Raw genomic sequence first — 24892 nt, 5'->3', positions numbered from 1 at the left:
AAGTTCAAGCTTACTTTTATAAAATTGCTCTAACAGTCTGCAAAAAATAATAAGCCAGATCCATTTCAAAGATTAAAGAACAACACAATCTGCAACATTAACTGAAATAGATAATTAGATAATTTTAGCTTAGCTTTTACTGTCCATTATACATTAACCGTGCATGCGTCAACGTATTATGTGCATGCGCACACGCATATGCGCATGCGTGAACGCTTTATGTGTTGACGCATGCGCGGAAAGTTTGTAGCTTTGAGGTCCAAATTATAGATCATTCTGGATTATGGATGTCCGGATTAAAGACTTTTGACTGTATTACACTTATGGAGAAAAATTTAAAAAAATGCCATCTAAAAATTCATTTGACTTGAACAATTTTGCAACTAAGAAAAATGGAACTTGAACAAGTTGTTTATTTTGCAAATAATATATCTTCAGAAACCAGAATTGTGTGTTTCTGCAATAATTATATTAAAATAGAAACATAGGAAACGTAATAAGTAAAGTGGGATTAGAAAAAAGTCACTTGAACATTTAAAAAATACATAGGAAAAAGTAATAAGATTATGATCACCTCTAAATAAAATTAAAATGCAAGTTTTATAGTGGTTTTCTATGCTGTTTATTAGATTATCTAAGAGATCCTACTGTAATAAAGCATAAAACATATTGAAACACGATGATTTATACTTTGAAACTCTCGAAGAATGTTAAGATCTGTAATGATGCTAGTCAGTGCCTTTTGCAGGCCATTCCTTCTATGAGTGCAGCACGATGGAGATGACCATTATCACCCTACTAGGAAAAAGTAATTTCCAGTTGCTTCCCTAAACAACATGCTATAAGGATCAAGAACTCCATCTTTGTCTATTTCAGCATTTGTACTTGCACTGGCCACTACCTTTGCATCATTATCTTTCACAAATGTTTTCAGGTTTTGCTTCCTTCAGATTGTAACACATCTGAAATCACTCCCCCTCCCCCCCCCCAAAAAAAAGAAACTTCTCAGTAAAAAGAATTCAGTATTTACATATTAGCACGACCACATAGGCACAATTTGGTAATTTTTTACTGAAGAAAGTAATGACATCTTATACATATTACACACACACACACACACACACACACACACACACATATATATATATATACATATGTTATTGTTACAGTTTTTGTATTGATTTATTTAGTTTGCTATTTTTAATAAAATTGTTATTAAATTGTTTCGTTTCCCCATGCACTGCTGCATGTGACTTATTTGAAGAGAAAGCTGCGCTGGAAAAATTAAAAATACAGGAGCACGAACATTTAATAAATAGATATCTCAAAATTGTACGCTTTTGCTTTTCAGGGAAAATCGAGAAAGTACCAGACTAGGCTCATGCTGAGTAAAAAGCTTATAAAAGCAGGATCAAATTGAAGTTGTTTTATGAGTTTGTTTAGGAAACTGCTGTTGTTTACTGTAGTGAATTCGCGAGACTAGGGTAGTGCCGCCGACCTGAGAAGACATGATTTTAACGTGCTTTGTCAAAATCTGCTTCAATCCATAGAAATACAGCAATTAAAATGGAAGTGTGTGTGCGCAAAAGTCTAACCTACAAGAGAATATAAAATTTTTGTGTCTAGTGCCAAAACTGGTATTTTTGTGTGCATTTGTGTGAAATTACCACATTCCGCAAAAAGGACATACTTAGTGTTCACCTAGCTGCTGACCCCTTGACGGCAAGCCAGCTGCCAACTGCCACATCATGCCCTAGTAGAGTTACGGCTTGGAAAGAAATAATCAAAGTTCGAAATTGTGCATTCCTTGTAAAAATCAATATCTTAGATTGCACTAATGCTACAGTCTACCAACTAAGAGGACTAAGGAAGAATTTTTGTATTCTACCATTTAAACAGCGTGATTAACCTCTAGCAGCAATATTTAAGTTTTTCAGCATTTAACTTTTTTTTTGGACTTTGTCATTATTATTATTATTATTATTATTATTATTATTATTATTATTATTTACTTTGTTATTATTTCTCTTTTTTTTTCCTCAACTGCTTGGCATAGTGTTAGCCATTACCATATTTTGAAGTCCACTTCTTAGCAAAGTTTGTTTAGCTACACAGGGTCAGTCCCTTGGGCAAGAATATTATAGTAATATGTAATGATAGTCTCGTAGAATTGTAATACCATAACGCATGCGTTAACAAGGCAGTGCTATCTACCATATTTAAGATTAACTCTTGGTCTTCTGTTTACTGTTTGGTCTTTAACCTTTCAATAAACCCATGTTTCTTCACTTCGTTTAAGGTTTTTGATATTCAGCTTAATTCAGTAACTTTTGTTTTGCAAAATGTTTTATTTATGCCCACCATTTACTATGCTCTCTGATTAATTATGTAATTTAATGTTAATTTGAATTACCTTGTTTAATTGCTAATTGATTTATTTGTTTATCTGATTCCTAATTATTTTTTTCTGTAACTTTTCATTTTATGTGTTTAATTGTTTGTAATTATTTGGACCAAATTTCTTTAAATTATTTTTACAACCATTTGTTTATTTAATGTGTTTAACCTCTGTTGGATATACTTAAGTGGCAAAGTGTTATATACAGTGTGTTAAGTAAAACGTGACTAGTTTTACCCAAAGAAATAGTGATCCAGTGTTTTAACTACATAGTTATTTCTTCAACAAATTAACAGTGGCATACATGTCATATGTTGCGCCAGTCAAATATAGCGGCTGATGAAGACAATTCCCTTTTCGACTGTAACATAGATCGAATAGCACTAATAGATTCCGATACAGCAGCACAAAAAGAGAAAGTTGTGGTTCTCTATGAGAGTAATCAAAAAAGTGTCCACAACACAAAGGGAAGGCAAATATCTACTGCCGACCAATTTAAGGGAGGATATACTTAAATCGCTAGAAGCGCTAAAACATCTAGCATTAGAAGGCCCAACATATATTGCAAAACCACCAAAAGAGGACGTAAGAGTTAAAACCTCTAGTGTACTCTCCTGTGAACTCTCTCACATGCACATGCAACCGTCTCCAACACAGCGCACAACTTTCAAACAATTGTCATATGCACAAGTGGAAAATCCCTCTGTGTCTCATACCCTAATTCTATATTCAGCAGCGGAAGATAAGTCAACAGAGAACAAAGAGCTAAAAGCTGCACTGAGCGAGCAATTTCCTCTTCCCAACCTTGGTGTAAAGATTACTCAAGTGAGGAATCTTCAGAAATGAGGTTTAGCAGTCGACTGTTTCTCCAAGGAGGACATAGATAAACTTGCTACCACATTACAAAAGTGCAAGAGGCCTGACATTAGTCAAAACAAAGCTGCTAATGACTAGACCTTCCCAACTGGCAGTATACAACATATCTTCAAAAATTCAACAAGAGGTAATTGAAAAAGCACTGAGTTGTGAATATAATCTCATGAAATCCAAAGTATCACATAGAATTAAAGAAGGTAACAATGGAGTCAAATGGATACTGGAGTGTCAGCCCACGGCATATCACCAACTCGTGGAATTGCCCAAACTCTTCCTTGAATGGAGAGGCCACAGAATCTCTGAGCATTTTAACACAAGAAGGTGCTGCCAATGCCAGGAGTTTGGCTCCACAAAGCACGAATGTACAAATACATTTTTAAATAGTTCTGTTGAATGTTTTAGTAGTTTAAAAGATAACAACTGTGAGATTTTGCAATATTGAACGAATATCTGAGGAAATTTAATCACTGTTTTATTTATTGTGGTAATAATAAATTTTATTTTCTTTTAATTGGACTTGTGCATTCAATTTATCACGAACTTGTACGCACGCAGCATTATGCTTCAGTAAGGTATTTATCCCTGATATGACAAGTGTGTTTTTGTTCTTTTTGTTCTTATGCAAATTTCATGGTGATCACTTTAAGAGTAGATAGATAGATGTTTCCTTTATGATTTTACAGGAAAATGCTATATTCTTGCAGAAATTTTATTGCAGTTTTTCACTGCAGGCATATTTCACGAGTATATATTTTAAAATAAGTTAAAGATGAAAAAAGTACCATAACTTTCATATAAAAAGTGCTAGAATGAGGGGAAAAAAGGAATGCATACAAAAATGTTGATGCTGTTTCCTAAATCAGCATTATGCATGGTTGCCAGAATTCAGTGCATTCTGAAAATCTGGCAACTTTTTCTAAGGTGGTTGCAATTCTGCATTATACCAAGAATTCAGCACCAATTTGTGATGCTCTAATTACAATGATCTCTGCATTATTGCATGCCAGTGCAATTTACAGTCTGAGTCAGTTAGATATAAATCATTTGTTGCATACAGCCTTCTTTTATGCAACCTGTCATTTCATGTACTATATCTGAATAGTTGAGTTCTTGTAGCAAAAGTCCTTGCAATCTGAAATGACATCAATGTACTGTTATAGCCACAGACGCTTGGGCTATATTATTAAATATAGGGAGATCAATGACTGCGTTGTAAGCACCCCATAATTTTGAACGTAATATCTTACTGCATATGTAGACAAGTCTTTTTGCACCATATTTCTGTACTAGATATGTAATGTAGCTGTATGGCTCATACAGACCAATGTGCAAAATGGGATTTGTGCATCATAATCGTTTTTAGTTTGCCATGTAGCTGTATTTATCCTTCCTGCATCATTTAGTTCCACATTCTCATAACAATGGTCAGATTTCAAGCCACATGAGCAGAAATTTGGATATTTCCTCCCTCATTTCAGCATACCTTCGTGGTGTAACGGTTAGCACACTTGGCATGTATTTTAGAGGTCCAGGTTCAATTCCTGGCGAGGACATTGCTTTTTTTTCATAATCTCCTGCTTCAACAAAAAATCCTAATGACTCTACAATATGATAATCAGTACTCACTTATTATTCTTTCTCCATCAAATTTGACAATATGTTCCATCTTTTTCTTGATGCTTACATTACACATCTACAAGTTTAGAAATAAGAAGGAAATCCAGTTCTCCTATAGAAAATCTCTTTTATGCTGATGCTTGGTTGCTTTATAAGTGCCTATTATTCGTATATATTTGCTGTACTGTGCTGTATCTATGATGCAAATTTCATAATGATCAGTTGCTTCCTTCATGGCACTGCAGTTTTAATGGCCAGCTGTGTAGGAACAATGTTGCCCAAAATTTTTAACCTTTTGATCCATATATTTTTAACCTTTTGATCCATATATGATATGCATGTAGATATGATTTATTGCAATTTACCTGCAGATATTTGTGATTATTCGTGACCAACATATGAAAATTGGAAAAAGGAGAATTTTAGAAGAAAATAATGTAATAATAAATAAACATGTAACTGGAAACAGTTAATTTATAATTTATAATTATAAATTAATTTATAGTGACAAAATGTATTTATAATTGTATAATTTTAAAAAGAAAAAGAGTCTTTTCATGATTCTGATCATTTTCAAAATTCATTTATGAGATAATTTTCAAAAACTGTCTCCCAATCTTCACTTTGAGGATCAATGATATAGAGCATCCATTTAATTTACATTTAAAAAATTGATATTTTAAAAATCAAATTAACGAACCAAAATTCAAGCTTTTACTTGAATTTTGGTTTGTTAATTCAAGCTTTTACTTGAACTTGGATAAGACTCAAAAATGTACTGTCGTATATTTTTGAGTAAAACTATCTTGATAATGCACTGTTATATGTTCATTTTATATGATACTGATGAAGGAATATTCTAATTTTTGGCAATTTGTATTTATGACAGCATGAAATATGTTTTGTATTATATTTTATAGGTACCTGCTATGTCCATATTCAGTAGTTTCTTGTGGTGGAAAGTCTACTGTGACCTTCTCAAATTTGATTTTAGCTTTCTTTATATTGTCTACGGTTGCTGGTTAGTATGGAGTTGAATATTTCTATCTGCAATTCAAATGGAATAGTTTTAAGAACCATTCCTTTAAATTAGAGAATATTTAAAATGATTGATTGCCAAAAAACATTTTTCCCTTCTTAATTTTTAAACTAAATATGGGTATGAAAAAATTGTAAATATATATATACAAAAAAACTTTTTTAATGGTAAATCTAGACTATGTTCCTTCATGGATATGGTTTCTTGATTTGTGACAAGCATGTCTTAAAAGTGTATGCAGGAAGTTTTGAACCACTGTTTTATGCTGTTCTAAGTTATAACATACTTTAACAAATCACACTCTGGGTGAATGAGATGATATGATTAAATAGTTATTTGTTATATATATATATATATATATATTTACATTCTGTATTTAAATTTACATTGTTAAATTTATATTCTGTAATTTAATGCCTGACAGTAACAATGCCTTGTTCAAGATGCCAGTTTTTTCAGTATTTTATTTTGATTTTTTTTTAATTTAAGCTACATTAGTAGGTAGCAAAACAAAATGAATATAGCATAGTGTTAAATTATAAATATAAACTGAAATATAAAAGCAAACAAAATAATTATGGCATAATGTTAATTATAAACTGAAATATAAAATGGGGTCTTAATAAGATTGATATCGTGATCTGTTCCTCTGAAACTAAATAATATGTTATTTTCTTTTCTTTAGGTAAATGGCTTTCTGCATCTCTCTTATTGTCTGTATTGTCTTACCATTCATTTTATCACATAAGTCTTCTAGTTCCATTAATTATGTACATACATCAGGTAATTTGCATTCTTTAAAATATATGTATATTTATTGAAAATTAAAATGCTTAAAAATAATTAAATGGACTAAAAAATTACACTTAATTTTATATTTTATTTTTCAGAAAAATTCTGGGAAAAAGAAAGTCCTTCATATTACAAAACTTCTAACTGTAGTAGTTGTATATTTTCTAGCTACAATTATATTAATTATGACATCACACAAATTAATAGGATCATGGCATTTCTTACAGTCAACTTATGGTTGCATGTGAGTAAATTTAGTACTTTTTATGTACGGGTAGTTTTTATATTTCATTACTTATTATTTTTAAAGCAATTATATATGCCAAGATTCTACTGAAGAATACTATTATTTTATTGAACATGTCTCATATATATGTAAGATAAAAAATACTTAAATCAAAATGAACCCTGTAATTTCCCTTCTCTATTTCTAAAAATCGTAACTTTTATGGACTGCATCGTTTCTAGATCAATCTGTATTGCAATGCCTTAGAAGTAAGCCTAATGATGTAACTAATTTGGAACCTAAACTCACAATTTCAAGAACTGAAACCTTTCTAACATAAACCAAAACCTCCTCTTGGTGAGCCTCCATGTTGGATAATTGTGCACTTTTTAGCTTGAGCTCTCCTGCAGTGAAGTGCAACTTCGCTCCATTTCATTAGTCATTCTACTAACTATGCCATTATCTAAAATGTGATGCTCTATATAAAATTGTGGGGTATGTATTGCACCCATGATTATGTGTGTTGAAGAATATGTTTTCGATAATTAATTCATAGCCAGCAATAAAAGTTATATTCAATTCGCCCACATCTGTCTACAAGTCTTTTCTTTGAGTGTCATCTTTTGAACTACACAGTAAAATCTACCCAGGATGTAACGCAGAGAATCATCCTCAGTCTGTTACAGCTTACTCCAAGTCATAATATTACATAGTGTTACGAAATATTCAGGCGGGTCAATGGCATTCACTCGCAAATCCCACTTCTTATGTTTAAAGTCCAACGTAAAGTCGTACTTCTGCAAAAGAAAATATAACTGTGTATGAAGAGCGGCATTCCTTCAGCTCACCAAGTAACAACAAAACAGATGTCACCATCCCTCTGGTGACAGAATTATTACTAGCCGGCTCCATAGAAAAGAATAGCTTCAGATTTGGATTAATTGAATACCCTGAAAATAGCCCAAGAGAGGTATTAGTGGCCTCCACATTAGTAGACCTTTCGAAAGATTTCATCCCTGTGAGAGTGGCAAATGTTAGTCACAGACCGAGAAACATCCAAAAGGGGGATGTGCTAGCAGCATGCACTCCAGTTACTTGCGTTTACAAAGCCCCACTTGAAATTCCGACTGAGGCAACTAGGAAATTAATGGAAAAACTTCTTCAGAGTTCAAATTTAACCTATGAACGAAGACATGCGGCAGAGAAAACAATTAAAGAATTTGAAGATTTATCTTCTAGGTCATCCAGAGATGTTGGCCACACAAAACTGACACAACATCGAATTGATACGGGGGATCACTCTTCAATAAAGCAGCATTCCAGACGTTTACCATTCGCAAAACAGGAAGAGGTTGGAAATCTTCTGAGGGAGATGCAAGAAAATGTTATCATCAAACCATCCACAAGTCCATGGGCATCACCTATAGTTCTCGTCTGGAAGAAAGATGGTTTGACAAGTTTTTGTGTTGACTACCGGAGACTAAAAAATTTTACTAAGAAAGACAGTTACCCTTTTCCCAGGATTGACGATACTCTAGACACCTTATCAAGACACAAGTGGTTTTCCACTCTGGACCTTAAGAGTGGATATTGGCAAGTGGAAATTCATCTCGACGATAGAGAGAAAACTGCGTTCACTACCGGTCAAGGACTCTGGCAGTTTAAAGTTATGCCTTTTGGACTCTGTAACGTCCCTGCAGCGTTTGAACGTCTGATGGGGACAGTGCTTCGGGGTCTATCTTACAAATCCTGTCTGGTCCTACTTAGACGACATCATTATAATGGGCTGTACTTTCGAGGAACATTTAGAAAATATCAGGAAGGTGTTCCAGAAATTGAGAGATGCCAACCTTAAACTGAGTCCTTAGAAATGCAAGTTGTTCCACAGTGAAGTTACCTATCTCAGGCACGTCATCTCTGCCGAAGGTGTCCATACAGATCCAGAAAAGGTGTCGGCAGTTCAAGACTGGGAACGTCCTGTGGATATTCATCAACTACGGAGCTTCCTGGGACTCTGTACTTATTACAGAAGATTCGTGAAGGGGTTCTCCAACATTGCAAGGCCTCTTCATAAATTAACAGAAAGTAAACAAAAATTCGTGTGGACTGAGGAATGCGAGAAATCCTTTAATCAGTTGAAGATGGCATTAACATCTACGCCCGTGCTCGCATATCCCTAGACAGACAAAAAATTTATATTAGACCCAGATGCAAGCAACGAAAGTGTGGGAGCTGTCCTTTCTCAAATGATTAATGGTCAAGAGCGAGTAACAGCCTATTGGAGTAAGTGCTTGTCCAAACCAGAAAGGAATTATTGCGTCACCCGTAAAGAATTGCTTGCTATCATCAAGGCCATAAAACATTTCCATCATTATCTCTATGGCAGAAAATTCTTATTGCGGACCGACCATGCTTCTCTAACTTTACTACTGAATTTCAAAAATTCCGAAGGACAAATAGCCAGATGGATTCAAAGACTGCAGGAATATGACTTTGAGATAAAACATCGTAAAGGCTCCTCCCACAGAAATGTGGATGCTTTACTCAAGAAGCCTTGTCCTGCACACTGCAGCCATTGTTCAAGAGCCGAGGCTAAGTACGGGTTGGCGAATCTGAGTATCCAGCAAGTAACATCTTCAACATCAACTGATCCAGATCCGTGAAGTGATGAAAATGTTAGAGAAGACCAATCAGCGGATCCTGACATTAGGCCAATAATAGAACTGAAGGAATCATCCAGTACAAAACCCAAGCAGCGGGACATTTCCATTTTCAGTCCTGCAAAGGTACTATGTTCTCTGGGATTCACTCCACTTTCGAAATGGAGTCTTATATCGACTATGGGAAAGCGACGATGGAACTAATAAGAGATGGCAGCCGCTGCTTCCTCGAAACCAAATACCTGATGTTCTGAAGGAAATACACAGCAGCTCAACAGGAGGGCATTTCGGCTGCATGAAGACACTAAACAAGGTCCAAGAGCGCTTCTTCTGGAGTTCCGTGAGAAACTGGTGTCAGAAGTGGGATTTGCAAGTGAATGCCAGTGACCCGCCTGCAGAGGAAAGCCATGGAGGAGGAAATGAAGACTTTGATGGACTTCCTAGCCGAGATGAAAGCTGAAATGAAAGCCGGACAGGAAGAGATGAAAGTCCAACTGGAAGAGATGAAAGCTGGACAGGAGGAGATAAAGGCTGAGATCAAGAGCGAAATAAAAGCCATGCAAGAGAAATTCGAACAGATGGAAGTGGAACAAGAAAAGATTAAATATGAGATCGTGGAGCTTAAAGAGGATACCGGAGCAAAAATAGCAGCTGTGGAAGAATGATTTGAAGAAAAATTGAGAAAATTTCAGAAAGAAGTAGATGTTTCGAAAGAAAACCGGACTGAGCTTAAAAACGAAGCTGAAGATTTCAAGGTTCCCCCAGTGTGTCTCGTCTAGCGAGCTGATAGTCAGTCATTGAGCGAGTGTCTCGAAGTCTAGCGCTGAGTTGGTCATTGAGTGCATCGAGAGAGCCTTTTAGTGCATTGCAAATTAGTGCATCGTCGAGTTTTGTCTTAGACTGTGTCGAGTCGAGAGCTATACTCTTGCGTATCGTCGAGTGCATCGTGTGGAGAGTCTCGAAAGAGCGTGTGGAGTTCCGGGAACGACCAAGCAGAGTTGGGAGCTGTACTCGGGTGCTTTGCAGTGAAGCTGTCTCTACCGTTATTAGCCTGACAGTGTGAAGGCTGTGTCGCTGTTTATAACAGTTCGACGACTGTAAAATGTGTTTTCGAGCTGTCCTTACGATACTGGCTAATAAAGTGTGTTTTGATACTTCACCAAGTGTTGTCGTTATTCACTCCAAATCTACGAACGTGAAGGAAGAGAAAAACACAACAATATTAATATATCTATAATGGAGAGGTTATCATTGCGGGGGAAAAAGTGTGAAAGTCCATTGTAATGAAGGAATTATTATAATACACTGAAGATACTGGTCAGTTAAAAATATAATATGAAAATGTATTAAATTAATTATTGCTGATTCCATGAAAAAACACTGACCTTTTTCAATTAGCTTTTTCCAATACAGTCCTCACAAATTAAGGAAATCTGAATTGTGTTTTGTCTTTCCAGTCTGCTTGAGGGAAAATTCAATTTGATAGAATATATATATACACACACATGTAAACAAATTCTACATGGTACATCTGCACGGTAATCAAATTCTTCCCATACTCAGTGTAGTACGTACACCATGATGATCTGCGGTGCATGCTTTATCCAACCACAGACTTCCTCAAGGGACATGGGCATTAGTAGCACATAAACTCTTTCTTTAATAAACCTGGCAAAGAAAGAAATCATATGGTGTTAAATCTGGCGAACAGTATGGCCAGGGGAGAAGGTTGTTGTCTATTGTTGCAGTATGTCCACCATTAATGAAGAACACAAATCAAGAAGATCTTACACATTCCTGTGAAAATGGGGCAGAGCACTGTCCAGTTGAAAAATGTAATCATCATAATTGTCTTTTAGCTAGGGTAACAACAAGATTTCCAACATGTCTAGAAATGAGTCACTGATCACAGTTTCTTGTTCGAAGAAAAATGGGCTGTGCACTTTCTTGTGGGACATCATACAGAAACATGCACAAAACTCATGCTGCACTGAATCCATAGATCTGGACTCTCAAAACGCAGTGCACAGAAAGCCTTTCCCTGTTGTGTATTTTGGAAACTGATGCTGCGTCTGCTCAGTAAGCATGACAAGCAAACAGCAGGTAGCACATGAAAAACATGCATAGTTGCCAATGCTTACGGTGTAGGTTTTACAGGGATAAGGAAGGTAATACATCAATTTATTATTCATTTTTAAAACTGCCCATTCATTTATAAGCACCCTGTGTGTATATATATATATATATATATATATATATATATATATATATAATAAGAAAACTTTCTATCTGCCATCTTTAAGGTACAAAAATTCAATTTAAATCCATGAAAAAAGATTACTTTATTTTGAATATATATATGCTTAATATTTTTTACAATATATAGTAATAAAATGCTTTTACCTTTTCTCTCTTCAGACTGTCAGTTCCAGACCTGACACCAAACATAGGTTTATTTTGGTACTTTTTCACTGAAATGTTTGAACATTTTAGAATTTTTTTCTTATGGACATTCCAGTTGAATGTTTTTGTTTATACTGCACCATTAGCCATTCGCTTAAGGTTAGTAAAATTTTTATACTTTCTCCTTTTATGTAGAGAATGGTTAATTTTTCTAGTTGTTAAATTTGAAAAAAAAAATTCTCTTAATTTTTTATAAAGTAAATCACTTAAAGTAATTTAATTGAATAGTTTTGAAAATTGCTTCTCTCTAAAGACCTAAACCAGTATCCTTATTTTTTATTGAAAGAGAGAATTTTTGTTTTGTTTTAGATATAATAAATGAGTACATGCTACCTTTTGATTTTTTTAGGTGGGTAACAGCTGTTATATGAATCTGATTAATAAATTTTATATTTTGCAATCTTTCTCAGTATAAAACTTTTTCCAGAAATGATGAATTAAAATATTATTGTATGTATTTTGCATCTCACTTGAGTAATTATTTTTCTTTTGCATTTAGGAAGGAACCAATTTTCTTGTTATTTATTCAACTCATTATCATTACTATTTTCAAATCATATCCATGTATTGGGGATGTTGCATTCTATTTCTCTTTATTGCCTATGTGGAGTCATCTCTTTCATTGTAAGTATTTAAGTGATTTAGAATTTATATTTTTTCATCAAGTATGCTTTGATGTTTGCTGTATTTTAAATTAAAAAATTATAATTTATCTACAAATTTTTTAAATATGAAACTGATAAATTTCTTCCATATGGGAAATTAGACTTGCATGTTAAGTTTCAATACAGATTTTTGCTAAAATGGGAAGCTAATAAAAGAAGAGAAAGCATACCTAATGGTTGTTTAATGATTCATTGAGCACCATGATAGAAATTTTTAATATTTTCCCATTGGTCTGCTACTGTGTTTTACAAACCTGTCTAGAAGGTCTTAGAATCAATTTAAACTCTGTTTAAAATTGGAAAATTTATTTTATTTATTGCTAAGCTACTGAAAATTTTAGTTTTTAGACATAATATAAGGATATTAATGTTCTATTAATTAAAGTCCTTTTCTACTATTCTGCATATTATTATTCAAGTAATGTGCCTGATTTGATCTTTCTAGTTCTTTCAAAGCTAATCAACTGACTAGCTGGGAAAAGCAATAACCTCCGGTAAATAGAACGCCCATCTAGATTGAGATTCAACCTGAAAATTTTTCATTACAACAAACAGTTTTGGTGTAGACTACTGGATCTGGAATTATCATGTTGTTGACATCAGATTTGCTGTTTATTTGATCGTTATTAAAATATTTCAATATTTCAATGTCAAAAAATTGCAATTTCAATGTGAATAGCTGCTGGGTTTCATAAAAGCTGTGTATTGTTACTTTTTTATCACTACCTCCTGATTCTGCAAATAACTAATTTGTTCATTTCTTGCCTGACTTTGATGTGATAGTTATTACAGAGCCTTTTTATGAGAGAGCCAGTTCTGATTCTCCATCACTTGTTATGATCAGGATAAGCATGTAATTTGCTACAGACAGTTGATAAGCAGACACCAAAAAAATTTTTTTTTGGATCTTATTTTTTTTTTTTTTTTTTTTTTTTTTTTTTTTGTTGCTGGAATTAGCTTGTGCAACCAGCTCAAAATTCCAAGTTACTACAAAGAATTACAATGAGGTATGATGGTCTGATAAAAATGCTCATCTTTGAAGATCAGACTTCCGTGTCATGTATTAGTTCTAGAATTGCCGTATGTCTTTGAGTAGGCAGATACAATCCAAGGATAAGTTCACAATAGTTAACTTATTGTGACTATCAAAATTAAATATGGAAATCTATGTACAAAATATAATATTAAGATACATTGGATTAAGGCACATGTGGGTTTCCATGGTAATAAGAAGGCTGATGCACTGGCAAAAGAAGCCACACTTGGCAACTCTAAAGAAATTAAACTGCAGGGCTCTAGAGGAAAGACTGATGGAATTTTATACTATAGTATATATGAAAAATGGAAAAATCTTTGGGAATCCTTGGAGAAAAATGATATGTGTACTATACATTTTTATAAAAGGAAGAAAGTGCTGTACTGATATAGATCTGAATCAGGTTTTGACGGGACATGGATGTTTTCCCATGTATTTGAATAGATTTGCATTCCAAGAAAACAATCTTTGTCGGCTATGCAGAGTAAGAGATGATAATGCTCATTTCGTTGAAATGTGTGTCTGACTGCTATTATGAGCAATAAAATGAAAATTGAATTTCCAAGAGATCTTAAGGCCTATAGTAAAATGCTGCTTTATTCAGAGAAATAATGAATATTATTAACACACAGAGATATTGGGCTGGAGTAGATGTGTGAATGATATGTATCTATTTTCTTTCCTTTATGTGTTGTTTTATTACATGTTTAACTGTTTATTCTTTTTTTTTTCCCAGTTTGTTTTTGTTTTGTCGGGCTGGCCTCTAAAGACTTTCTGGCTGAATCATCAGCTGGGGGCTTTGTCCTTGTAGTAACATGGTAGTGACAATCTAAGGAATCATAATTTATGTATTGAAATATTTATGGTTTTTACCCCAACAGTGTATGTTTTTACACTTCTATGGCCTAAATCTTTGAGATAAGCATATGGCTATCATCAATCACAAGAACTATTCTTGCTAGTATGTCTAACTAGAGATGTGTACTATAGTAGCGGTTGTTTACATTTCAGGTAGGAGGTAAGTTAAGTGAAAGATTTGTGATTATTTTGTTTTCTGCTAATGCTGGCTATGGAAAAGACAAAGCAATGTTATAATGAGTATTAAGGCAAAATACATGTAGAACTATTCTTGCTAGCATGTCTAATTAGAGATGTGTACTATAGTAGCAGGTTGTATACATTTCAGGTTCATTGTATTAAGGCAAAAAGCATATACCAAGATGTAAAAACTTAAGTGATTTTTCCCCCCCCCCAAGATATCCCTATGCAAAATGAGCTTGAGCTCATTCCTCTAACAGTAGATGGCTGTAAACATTCTGTTATGAGTTTTCTGGTAGTAGACAGACAGTACTGCTAGTATTAAATAAGTAATGTTTCTATATTCTTGGAACACCTTAAATGCATGCACCTGGAATTTTTTAATGCAGTAATATGGAATTGTGTATTTTGCCCTTTTGGTAGCAATCCTGTAAGGATCCTAAGTTTTACTAACATTTATTTTATTTTAAAACTGTACTATCACTTCTTATTTTCTACTTCTGGCCATAATTAAATGCTTTAACTTGTTTATGCAAATTGTCTTGCTAACACCCAAGTATTTAAGTTGTGGCTTTTTGCCAAGAGGGAGAGAGAAGGAGTTTTAGTAAGCAAGCCGCTTGCCACTGCAGTTTTACGAGTTTTTACTCTGTTGCTGGTTGCCTTTAAGGCCAGAGGTTTAGCCCTCTTGAAATTTGCAAACGTATTGTAGTAAACTTACCTTAGCAGCTCGGCGTACTACATACATACTCTTTTAAATAAAGGCCAGTCTTAGTGCTAGGCATTTGTATACTAATTCAAAGCTTTTAATAAGAAAGCTTTTAGTTAGAGTTTTTGTTATTAGTTTTATATTCTTACGTTCAGACCACAAGTGGTTGGTCTATGTATTCCGAAGTTTGGAAGTACCTGTAAAGTATTGAAAATAAAGGATTTCATATACCCTTCCTGCTTGTGTCGTCTGCTATACACAAATCTTGAACATAGCTTAAGTAAGCTCCCTGTTCTTATTCAGGACATACCATGTTTCCTAAGCAAATCAAGAGAAACACAAGTCCTGATAATTCAAAGCTCATTTTATCCTTTAGGACTTCAAGAGGTAATCTGTTTCAATTTTTTAAATGCTTCTGCTCAGCACATGGGGGTTGAGCTACATGCAGACGTACTGAGGAATTGTGTAAAATTCAGTTATCATGCTTATTAGTATAATTTTCAGTTTCATAATCTAGAAACAAGGGCAAGCAAGTGCCTTATTCCTAAAGCCTATAAGAAGGAACATCTGAGCCCATACATGAGAATGCAGCAGGGAAGTTGTGAACATGTCAAAGGTGACTCAGAGATGAAATTTTATTTCCGAGTTTATTCTTATAATTATAAATTTCCTTTAAAGTTTTTTTAAGCTGTAGGTATGCTATTAAAGTTACTGGATCTTTTTTATTGAATTTAATAGGCCCATTTCTTCAGGAAAAGCAAAAACACAGTGCAGATTGATTCATTTATAAAAAATGGTAGCCAAGCTGAAACTTTTATTATTTATAAAAATAAAAATCATATTATTAGCTATATTTATTTTTATGAATTAGGACACAGAGGATTATCCATTTGGAGTTAAATTTTACTGTATAACTGCTAATACTCTTAAAAATTAATTTTAATAAGATACCTTATTTGCTGTTTTATATTTGCAGTTATGCGACAAAGGTTTATTGTTTCTTGCGTTTTGGCTAGTTGCACTCTATTAGCACCAACTTTATGGCATTTGTGGATTTATTCTGGAAGTGCTAATGCAAATTTTTATTTTGCAATAACCTTAGCTTTTAATACTGGTCAAGTAAGTACATTTTGTATTTCTAAGTCTTGCACTTTACCTGTGAAAAACAAAACAATAACAAAAAACAAACAAACAAACAAACAAAAACTTATTTTTATATTTAATTTGTCCAATATTTTATTAATCCAATATTTTATTTATACTAGTTTGTTGTAAAAAGTACCATTTCTTTCCCCACAGATTTTTAGGGAAATACATCTGTTTACACAAAATTTGTTTATGTTAATTTTTTACTAATATTACAAATATAGAAGAAAAAATTTTGAAGTTTTCTTGTAAAATTGACAAAAAAATAAAAACATTTAGCCATAAGAACATGATAAAGAATAATAACATAAGAATAATAAACATAAGAATAATATATAAACATAAGAATATTGTATATAAAAAACTGAGACATGCAGATATTTTTAATTAGTATCTGCCATTTCCTTATTAAAATCTGATAAATATTCTGCCTATTGTCTACTTTCTGACATGTCTTTCTGTATAGCTATTCTTACTTTGTAATCCATTCATTTTATCTGATTTATTCTGGAGGCTTTATTAGTGTAACAAAATTTAATTACAAAGCAATTTTCAATATTATATCTGAGCTCAAAGAAGTAAAACATCTTTCCTCCCCCTTTTTTTTTTATAGCAGCCATTAAAAAAATTGTAGTCTATTTAGTTTTTAACATCCATTACATCAAAAATCTCATAAGGTATATTGTGAAATTTTCAAATTTAAATATGTTTGTAAATTAGAATATACAAAGTCTTTATACAAAAACAGAAATTTTACTTCCATTTTCAATATTGTGCTTATGCAAATTAGTAGAAAATAGAAATATCTTCACAAAGAAACAAGCTGATGCAATCAGAAGAGGATTTATGAAATGATCTGTCCATAAAATTATGTCTTGAAGCCACTGGTGTTAGATTGGTTTGTTAGTAGAAAAAAGGGCTAGGAATAGGTGGCTGCATCAATCTATAGTTCATATTACCTTACTTCATTCCATAACATTAACTCTTTGAGGGCCATAACATTAACCATAACATTAACTCGTTGAGGATGGGATGGCCACTATAGTGGCTATAGCATCCCCTGTTTGAAATGATGTGGTTGTCCCCTTTAGTGGCCATGTCTTTTCCCCCATTTTCCAGGCTGAAAGAGTGGGACGAAATGCCAAATTTGACGTCTCTGGGGTTTTATTCACTTATCTCTTTCTGTTTTGTGTTAAGGATCCGGTTTTTCCCAATCCTTTTCTTTTCGTTCTTGTAGCTGCATAACTACAGAATTCGCAATAATTGTGTTTGTAAAATGTAAACAGAGCCTTGCTTTAGAATATTGCATATTTTCATAGTTTTCTAGGAATTTACATTTTTCTAGCAATATGCCAAAAAGGAGAAGAGGGCTGTCTGAGGAATAAATACGAAAACTTCTTCAAGAGCGTGATGATGAAATATATATATATATATATGTTTATAAATCCACGTGCAATTACATGTATATAAGTGCATATGTGTGCCTGTGTGTGTACATGTACGTGGGTTTATAAACTTTATTCTCATTTAAGGGTATGCATGCTTTCTGTTTTATGTACATATCTGCACTTATACCATATTATTTAAATGCAGACATACGTACTACATGGGTATGTAGGTATACGTTCCAATAAACAAATATAAATTCCCATGTACTTGTATACAAGTACAAGCAGTTTTTTCTTACATAATTAACAGTTCTGTTCTGCCATTTCCATATACAGTCAAAGGTCTTTAATCCAGACTCGTCGGGACTTCGGCAATTCCGGATTATTGGTTTTTCCGGATTATAGATCATCAGTTTAAATGGGGTAAGATAGCATGCAGAATTTATAAAATTAAAAATAAGAAACCGTAATTTATGAAATAAAGAGCAATTATGATCTAAAGGGTATCAAAAGTTACAAAAAAAAAAAAGCTTTATATTTATTTGTTTACTTTATTAAACATTTCTTTCAACGCGTGCATGCGTAAAGCATACATTACGCATAGTCAAAATTAGAAAATTGCAACCAGAAAACTATTTGATGTGTAATTGTGATATTTATAATGACGAGGAATTTGATTTAAATCATATCAAAGACAGAGTACATCGAGATGAAATGCTACATTAAGTAAGGAATTATAAGCTGAATAAAATTAAAACATCTGCCCTGAAGATAAGGAGTGTGCTGACAGATCAACTTCCAGTTCATTATGCACCGCGACGTACCCCCCTCAGCAGAGCAGCATGAAATTGATAAACATATTTCGGAATGATTAGAGAATCAAAGGATATGCCTTAATCCATTTTTTGCAGCAATTCCACTTTTTGTTTGATGGACATCGAAACATGCTTTCGCTTTGTAGATCCTTTGGTAGCTTTAGAATCAGAAATTCTTTTTGACATAATCGAAAGTTCAAGCTTACTTTTGTAAAATTGCTCTAACAGACAGCAAAAAATAACAAGCCAGATCCAATTAGAAGATTAAGGAACAAAGCAATCTGCAACATTAACTGAAATAGATAATTAGATAATTTTAGCTTAGCTTATGCTGTCCGTTATGCATTAAACGCGCATGCGTAAACGTATTATGCGCATGCGTAGACGCATATGTGCATGCATAAAGGTATTATGTGCATGCGTTAATGCATTATGTGTTGACGCATGTGCATAAAGTTTGTAGCTTATAGGACGGAATTATAGATCATTCCGGATTATGGACGTCCGGATTAAAGACTTTTGACTGTATATCTGTTTATGCTGAAGTGACCTTTATACACAGAAGTTTACTGTGATGGTTTTGTTGTTCAAACAAATCACAACAACATAAATATAAATTTTGTGTCAAAGAAACAAAAATAGTTTTACAATTTCAGTCTGAAACCTGGCAATCGTACATACACTAAAACTAGTCAATCACTTTGAAAGGTTTTGCCTTTGTAGAAGAGAAGAATTTCATCACTGTGTTTCTCCATACGGCACGTCTCTAGCCATTAGATTCCAGATGTACTGATAGCACATTTTAAAAAGTACACTGTGCAAAATATTAAGAGGACAGTTTTGTATCTCCCATTCTACTGGGCCAATTGAAAAAATTCAAATTGCATTTTTCATGTCTCGAAAGCACGACTTAGGATATATATTAAATTTATATACAGTCAAAAGTCATTAATCCGGACTCGCCGGGACTTCAGCGATTCCGGATTATCGATTTTTCTGGATTATAGAGTTTAAATCTGGTTTATAGAGTTAAACGCACATTCGTAACACGCATTCGTAAACGCGCATTCATTAAACGCGCATTCGTAAACGTATTTTGCGCACGCGCACATGCAACGCGCAGAAAGTTTGTAGCTTTGAGGTCCGGATTATAGATCGTTCCGGATTATGGGTGTCCGAATTAACGACTTTTGACTGTATAGTATTGTTCTAACATAGGTATTTTGATACAAAATCAGACTTTTCCTGAAATAACATATCAATTTTTTTCCATATTTCGATTCTACGACTCAAATTATCCCTAGATGTTAAATTTTGTAAAATTTGGTTCAAAATTTACAGAGAAATTCAAAAATATATCTTGGTGCAATTTTTTCAGTTGCGCCAAGAATAATGCACATGGTCAACTTCTTAATATATAGGAACCTATTTTCCTTACCCTTCTGAAAAAGGCACCTCTTTCCTATCTGTTTACATCGTAGATGAGCAGAAAAAAAAAGAGTCACATTGTTCTTACTTTCAAATAATTTTAACAGAGTGCGTAAACCACATTTTCGTTATTATTGCGTTCAACAAACCACATTTTCGTTATTATTGCTTTCAACAACTATGCCAAATTTCAAAATGCACCAATATATAAATTCACGTATATCTTTGAAAATTTTGAATAAAAAGCTCTAATTTTTGGCAGGTATGCTTAAAAATACATCTACTTTAAGATGATTGTAAAAATTTTATAGGTTATAATTCAAATTTTTTTTCGAAAAATTTAGAAAAAGCGAATTTTGTTTGGAATGAAGCTAAATTTCCAACTGTGTAAGAAGGAATCAAATAAGTTTAATAAAAAAAAAAAGAGATTTATGAATACATACCAAATTGAATTAACATTGAGGAGCTAAAATTTTGAGAGCTAATTATTTAAAAACTACTTGTGCAATTTTTACAAAACTTGGTAGTTTAGCATAATTTGAGTCATAGAATCGAAATATGGAAAAATAATTGGCATGTCTTTTCAGAAAAAGTCTGATTTAGTGTCAAAATACCTGTGTTAGAACAGTGCTATATATAAATCTAATACATATCCCAAGTCAAGCTTTCGAGACATAAGAAACTCAAGTTGAATTTCGTCAATCAGCCCAGTACAACGGGAGATACAGAACTGTTCCCCCCCTTTTTTTTTGTACCTCCATATCAGGTCCCGATTTCATGGTAAAATAATTTTGAAGTAAGATGTTCAGAATGGATTAGAGTAGATTTGTGAAAAGTCATTGTCCGTTGAGCTCCAAGCAGAGTCGTAGCTAGGGTTTTTAGCGCCCAGGGACAACTGAAGATTTCGCGCCCCCTACTGCTTGCCAAGGATGGAAACATTTAATTCTAAAATGTCGTAACATCAGTTTGGCGCCCCTTGGATTCTGCGCCCGGGGACAGATGCCCCCCTTGCCCCCCTCTAGCTACGCCCCTGACTCCAAGAATACAAACAGGATGTAAAAGCTCTCAAATAATGTGCAAATCATTGTTCTAAGACAGTACATGTTTCCCATCTGTATTTCTGAATCTTGACCTTTTAACTGATTGAATGGCTTTACCATTCCTCTATTGTCTGAAGACAACAAACTAATTATCGTGTAACTTTCGTCTCGCAGTTTTTCAGCCACTATGGATAACAAACAATTTTCCCTTCAATTTGGAAAACTCTTTGCACTGAGAAATTACCTTAATTTTAATATCCAAGTGAACACGTTCCCTTAGTGAGGCTGGGAATTTAGTATAAAAAGACAAATGGAATTGACATTTTGAATTATGGTTTTGCATACTAAATAATTTGACTTTTTTAATGACTTAAATTCATTCTATTATTAATACCTGAAATATATCACTCACTAATTTTCAATAAACAGTATAAAATGGTGCATGATTAAATAATACTAATTTTTAAAATTAAAATATGTTATTCTAAAAAACAGTTTTGAGTTTCTGTTTTATTCTGCATATATTTTGGAAAAGAACTGAATTTAAATTAGGAGCACATATGTACTTGAACATTGCAATACTAACAGTCTACAATAAAATAAAATGACTTTTAATTAAACCAGATATAATCTAATTTTCTGAATGTTTCCTCCTTAAATAGTACGTTATCAGGCATAATTTTAACAGTTCCACTGAATTTTCATTTTTAATCATTTCTATAGCATTAAGTGTTTATTTTTTTAATTAGTCGTTGTATGGAAGAAAGTTCAAAGATATAGCTATATTTGATAATATATACCAAAACAAATTTAAAATTATAAGGACATTTAACAGTAAAAAAGAAAAGAAAAAAGACTGAGATGAGGGCTAGTTAAGTTTAAATTGTCTATAAAGTAATCAAATAGTGTGAAGTAACATTAATATAAAGATATGACACATATAATTGTTGTAAGCACTTAGTAAAGACACATAATTTTGCAGTGTAATTTAAAATTCAAGCAAAATTTTGAAAAACTATAGTAATGTATTATAATATAAAGAATGACATTTTCTTCAACGGAAGTTTATACATTTCCTTCTACATAATGTGCAGTAGTTTCAATCTGGAACAACTGTAATATCAAATTTTCCATCTGTGACAAAAAGTATCTTGAAGTCTGGTCACTAATCCCTACACTTCCCTTCCTTTTGTGACACAGATGCATCCCCTCTGAAAATCCATTAAACAGCACACAAGGATCTTTGTTGCAAATAGGAGGTGATTTCTTAAAGGAGAGAAAGCATTTGGTTCATGATACCCCATCCTTTCAAGGCTTTTACAGCTGCCAAAGTCCTGTCCTCAAAATGTTAATTATACTGTTCCACATACTAATTGGTAACTTCAAAATTATGCACAGTTGTGGCTGTACTATTTATGGTATTGAGTTCAAAATTGGCACCACTTTTGTGCTTTCAACTATATTTTTACAGTAATAGCATAGTCACCTTTTTCAGTTGATCTGAATATGAGGACAGTTTGAACGACTGTCTAGAGAATGTTGAAAATTATTATTAAATCAAAGAATCATCTTATTTAAGTAAGGTATTTATTATGAAATACTAAAAACGTTTTTTTTATTTGATTATTCAGTTCTTTTGGGTTTTAAAAAAGCACATAGCACAAAATATCACATTTAAAAAAAAAAAAAAACCAATGATTTTTAATTGGTTTTATGTTGTAGGCTAGATTAATTAAAGCATTCATTAAGTGAGGTATCACTAAATTAAGTTTTTGTTGTGTATAAATTTTTTGTTTTGATGGTAAAAAATGCACATTAATATTAAAACAAACCTATGTCACGATTTATTGTAATATAACAGCAAAGAAATATAATTTAAATAAACTAAAACTTTTATACATTTAACCCTTTCACGACGGCACACCTTTGTTTAAGATGTTCATGGGAGTCGAAAACAGTCACCATACAGGACGGAGGTTTTGCATCGCTAAGCCTAATTTTATAAAAAAATCAGGAAAAAAAAAAGTTTTGCTTCTAGCATTGTAATTTTTATTATCATTCTAGATTCTTACTTGAGCTCATATATATGTTAAAATTAGCACTTAATAACATTTTTTTTTTTTTTTTTTTTTATTTTATATGAAAATATACTTAAAAAATTGCTTATCTTGTAAAATAATTTTCAGGAAGCGCTATTCAAATTATTCCAAAGTTTTAATTGATAAAATCCAACAATAAAGTTTAAAATTAATAAAAAAAAGTCAATAAAGACTATTTACAGTAAGAAGTAACAAAATTTTAAATGAGGACTGAATGTGGTAAATCTTGAAGCATGGAGAAGTAGCACTTTCTAACTCTTAGAAAAAGTATCACTTTCTAACTCTTTAGAAAATGAATCATCACTCTCATTTGCATTAGTAAATGGTTCACTAACCATATGAGGGTATTCTTCCTCTGATAAATAGCACCTTCCTGCCATAATAGACTGGAGGTGAGGCTTTCCTAAATAAAAAGAAAAGAAACGAAAATATATCTGGAGGCAATGCAAAACATAAAAGAACTCCACAAGAAAACTGTTGGCACCCTAAAAGACCGTACATAGTAGAGGGGGGAAAAAAAAGGAATTGGATATAAATCAGACATATGAATGTTTTCATTAGCACGCAGCGATTTAAAGAGCCCACCTCTTTTTACGCTCCCCCCCCTAACCCTCGCAACAGCTGATGAGTAAAATACCAAAGTCAAACAGAATATATCTAACTCAAGGTCAGAAACCTAAAACTGTGTTCATTTCAAAAGTAATGAACATAGGATGCTATCTAGTAGCCTTCAGAAAAACGTTCCACCTTAAAATGCGTGTACGCATCAACTGTCCTCTGAATGCAATCTCTAGTGATGCGTGGATGGGATGCCCAGCTGTAAAAGATGTTCTTAGGGAATGCGTATATAGGACGCCCGTCCTGAAAGGGTTAATCAAACTCAAGGGTACTTTAAACTGAACATTTATTTATATACCTTGAATTACACAACATTATGTAGTTACATGTTACCTTGAATGCACAACATTAGTTGTTATATTACTAAATATCTTGAATTACGCAACATTAGTTGTTATATTACTAAAACTAAATATGTTGTGTATCAAAGTATAGTATCCATATTACATCCAAGCTTGAAAGCATAAACTTCAAGGGTGGAGGGAATGTATATCGCAGAGGCACCCATCTGATCAATGGTAGTTTGAGAACCTGATCCATAAACACTGCAGTTTCATGTATAGCAAATCATATTGGAGAGTTGGTGCTTCAGAGCCAAGAAGTCAGATGTCATCATTGAAACGCTTGAATGCAAGTACACATTTAATCACTGTAGTTTCTTCTAGTTTGTTGTTTAACTTCTTAGGGACAGTTCATATCGCTGAGGGAAGCCATCTGCTTAGTGTTTTGATGCTTTGAATTCGTCTGGGTATGTCTAGCTGTGGTGCCATTTGCAAGGGCAAATGCTTGAATATTAGCCCTGCAGACAGTCAAACACTTTGCTCTTCTGTCAGCAATCCATT

General features: G+C 33.1%; 1 protein-coding gene across 1 annotated transcript in view; it reads left to right on the top strand.

The window, feature by feature from the left end:
• The window catches only part of PIG-U (phosphatidylinositol glycan anchor biosynthesis class U), a 52523-nt gene that overhangs the window by 25244 nt on the left and 2387 nt on the right, over positions 1-24892 (top strand). The window contains exons 6-11 of the mRNA XM_035354532.2: positions 5812-5912; positions 6616-6713; positions 6821-6966; positions 12027-12170; positions 12571-12695; positions 16493-16635. Of these exons, the coding sequence (XP_035210423.1) occupies positions 5812-5912; positions 6616-6713; positions 6821-6966; positions 12027-12170; positions 12571-12695; positions 16493-16635 (757 nt within the window). The remainder of the gene's footprint in view (positions 1-5811; positions 5913-6615; positions 6714-6820; positions 6967-12026; positions 12171-12570; positions 12696-16492; positions 16636-24892) is intronic.

This window comes from Stegodyphus dumicola, chromosome 12 (genome assembly GCF_044657685.1).
Source record: "Stegodyphus dumicola isolate Sdum_Otavi_A_Nest chromosome 12, ASM4465768v1".
Taxonomy (NCBI): domain Eukaryota; kingdom Metazoa; phylum Arthropoda; class Arachnida; order Araneae; family Eresidae; genus Stegodyphus; species Stegodyphus dumicola.
The sequence above is the reverse complement of the archived record's forward strand: the minus strand, read 5'-3'. Positions and strand labels throughout refer to the sequence as shown.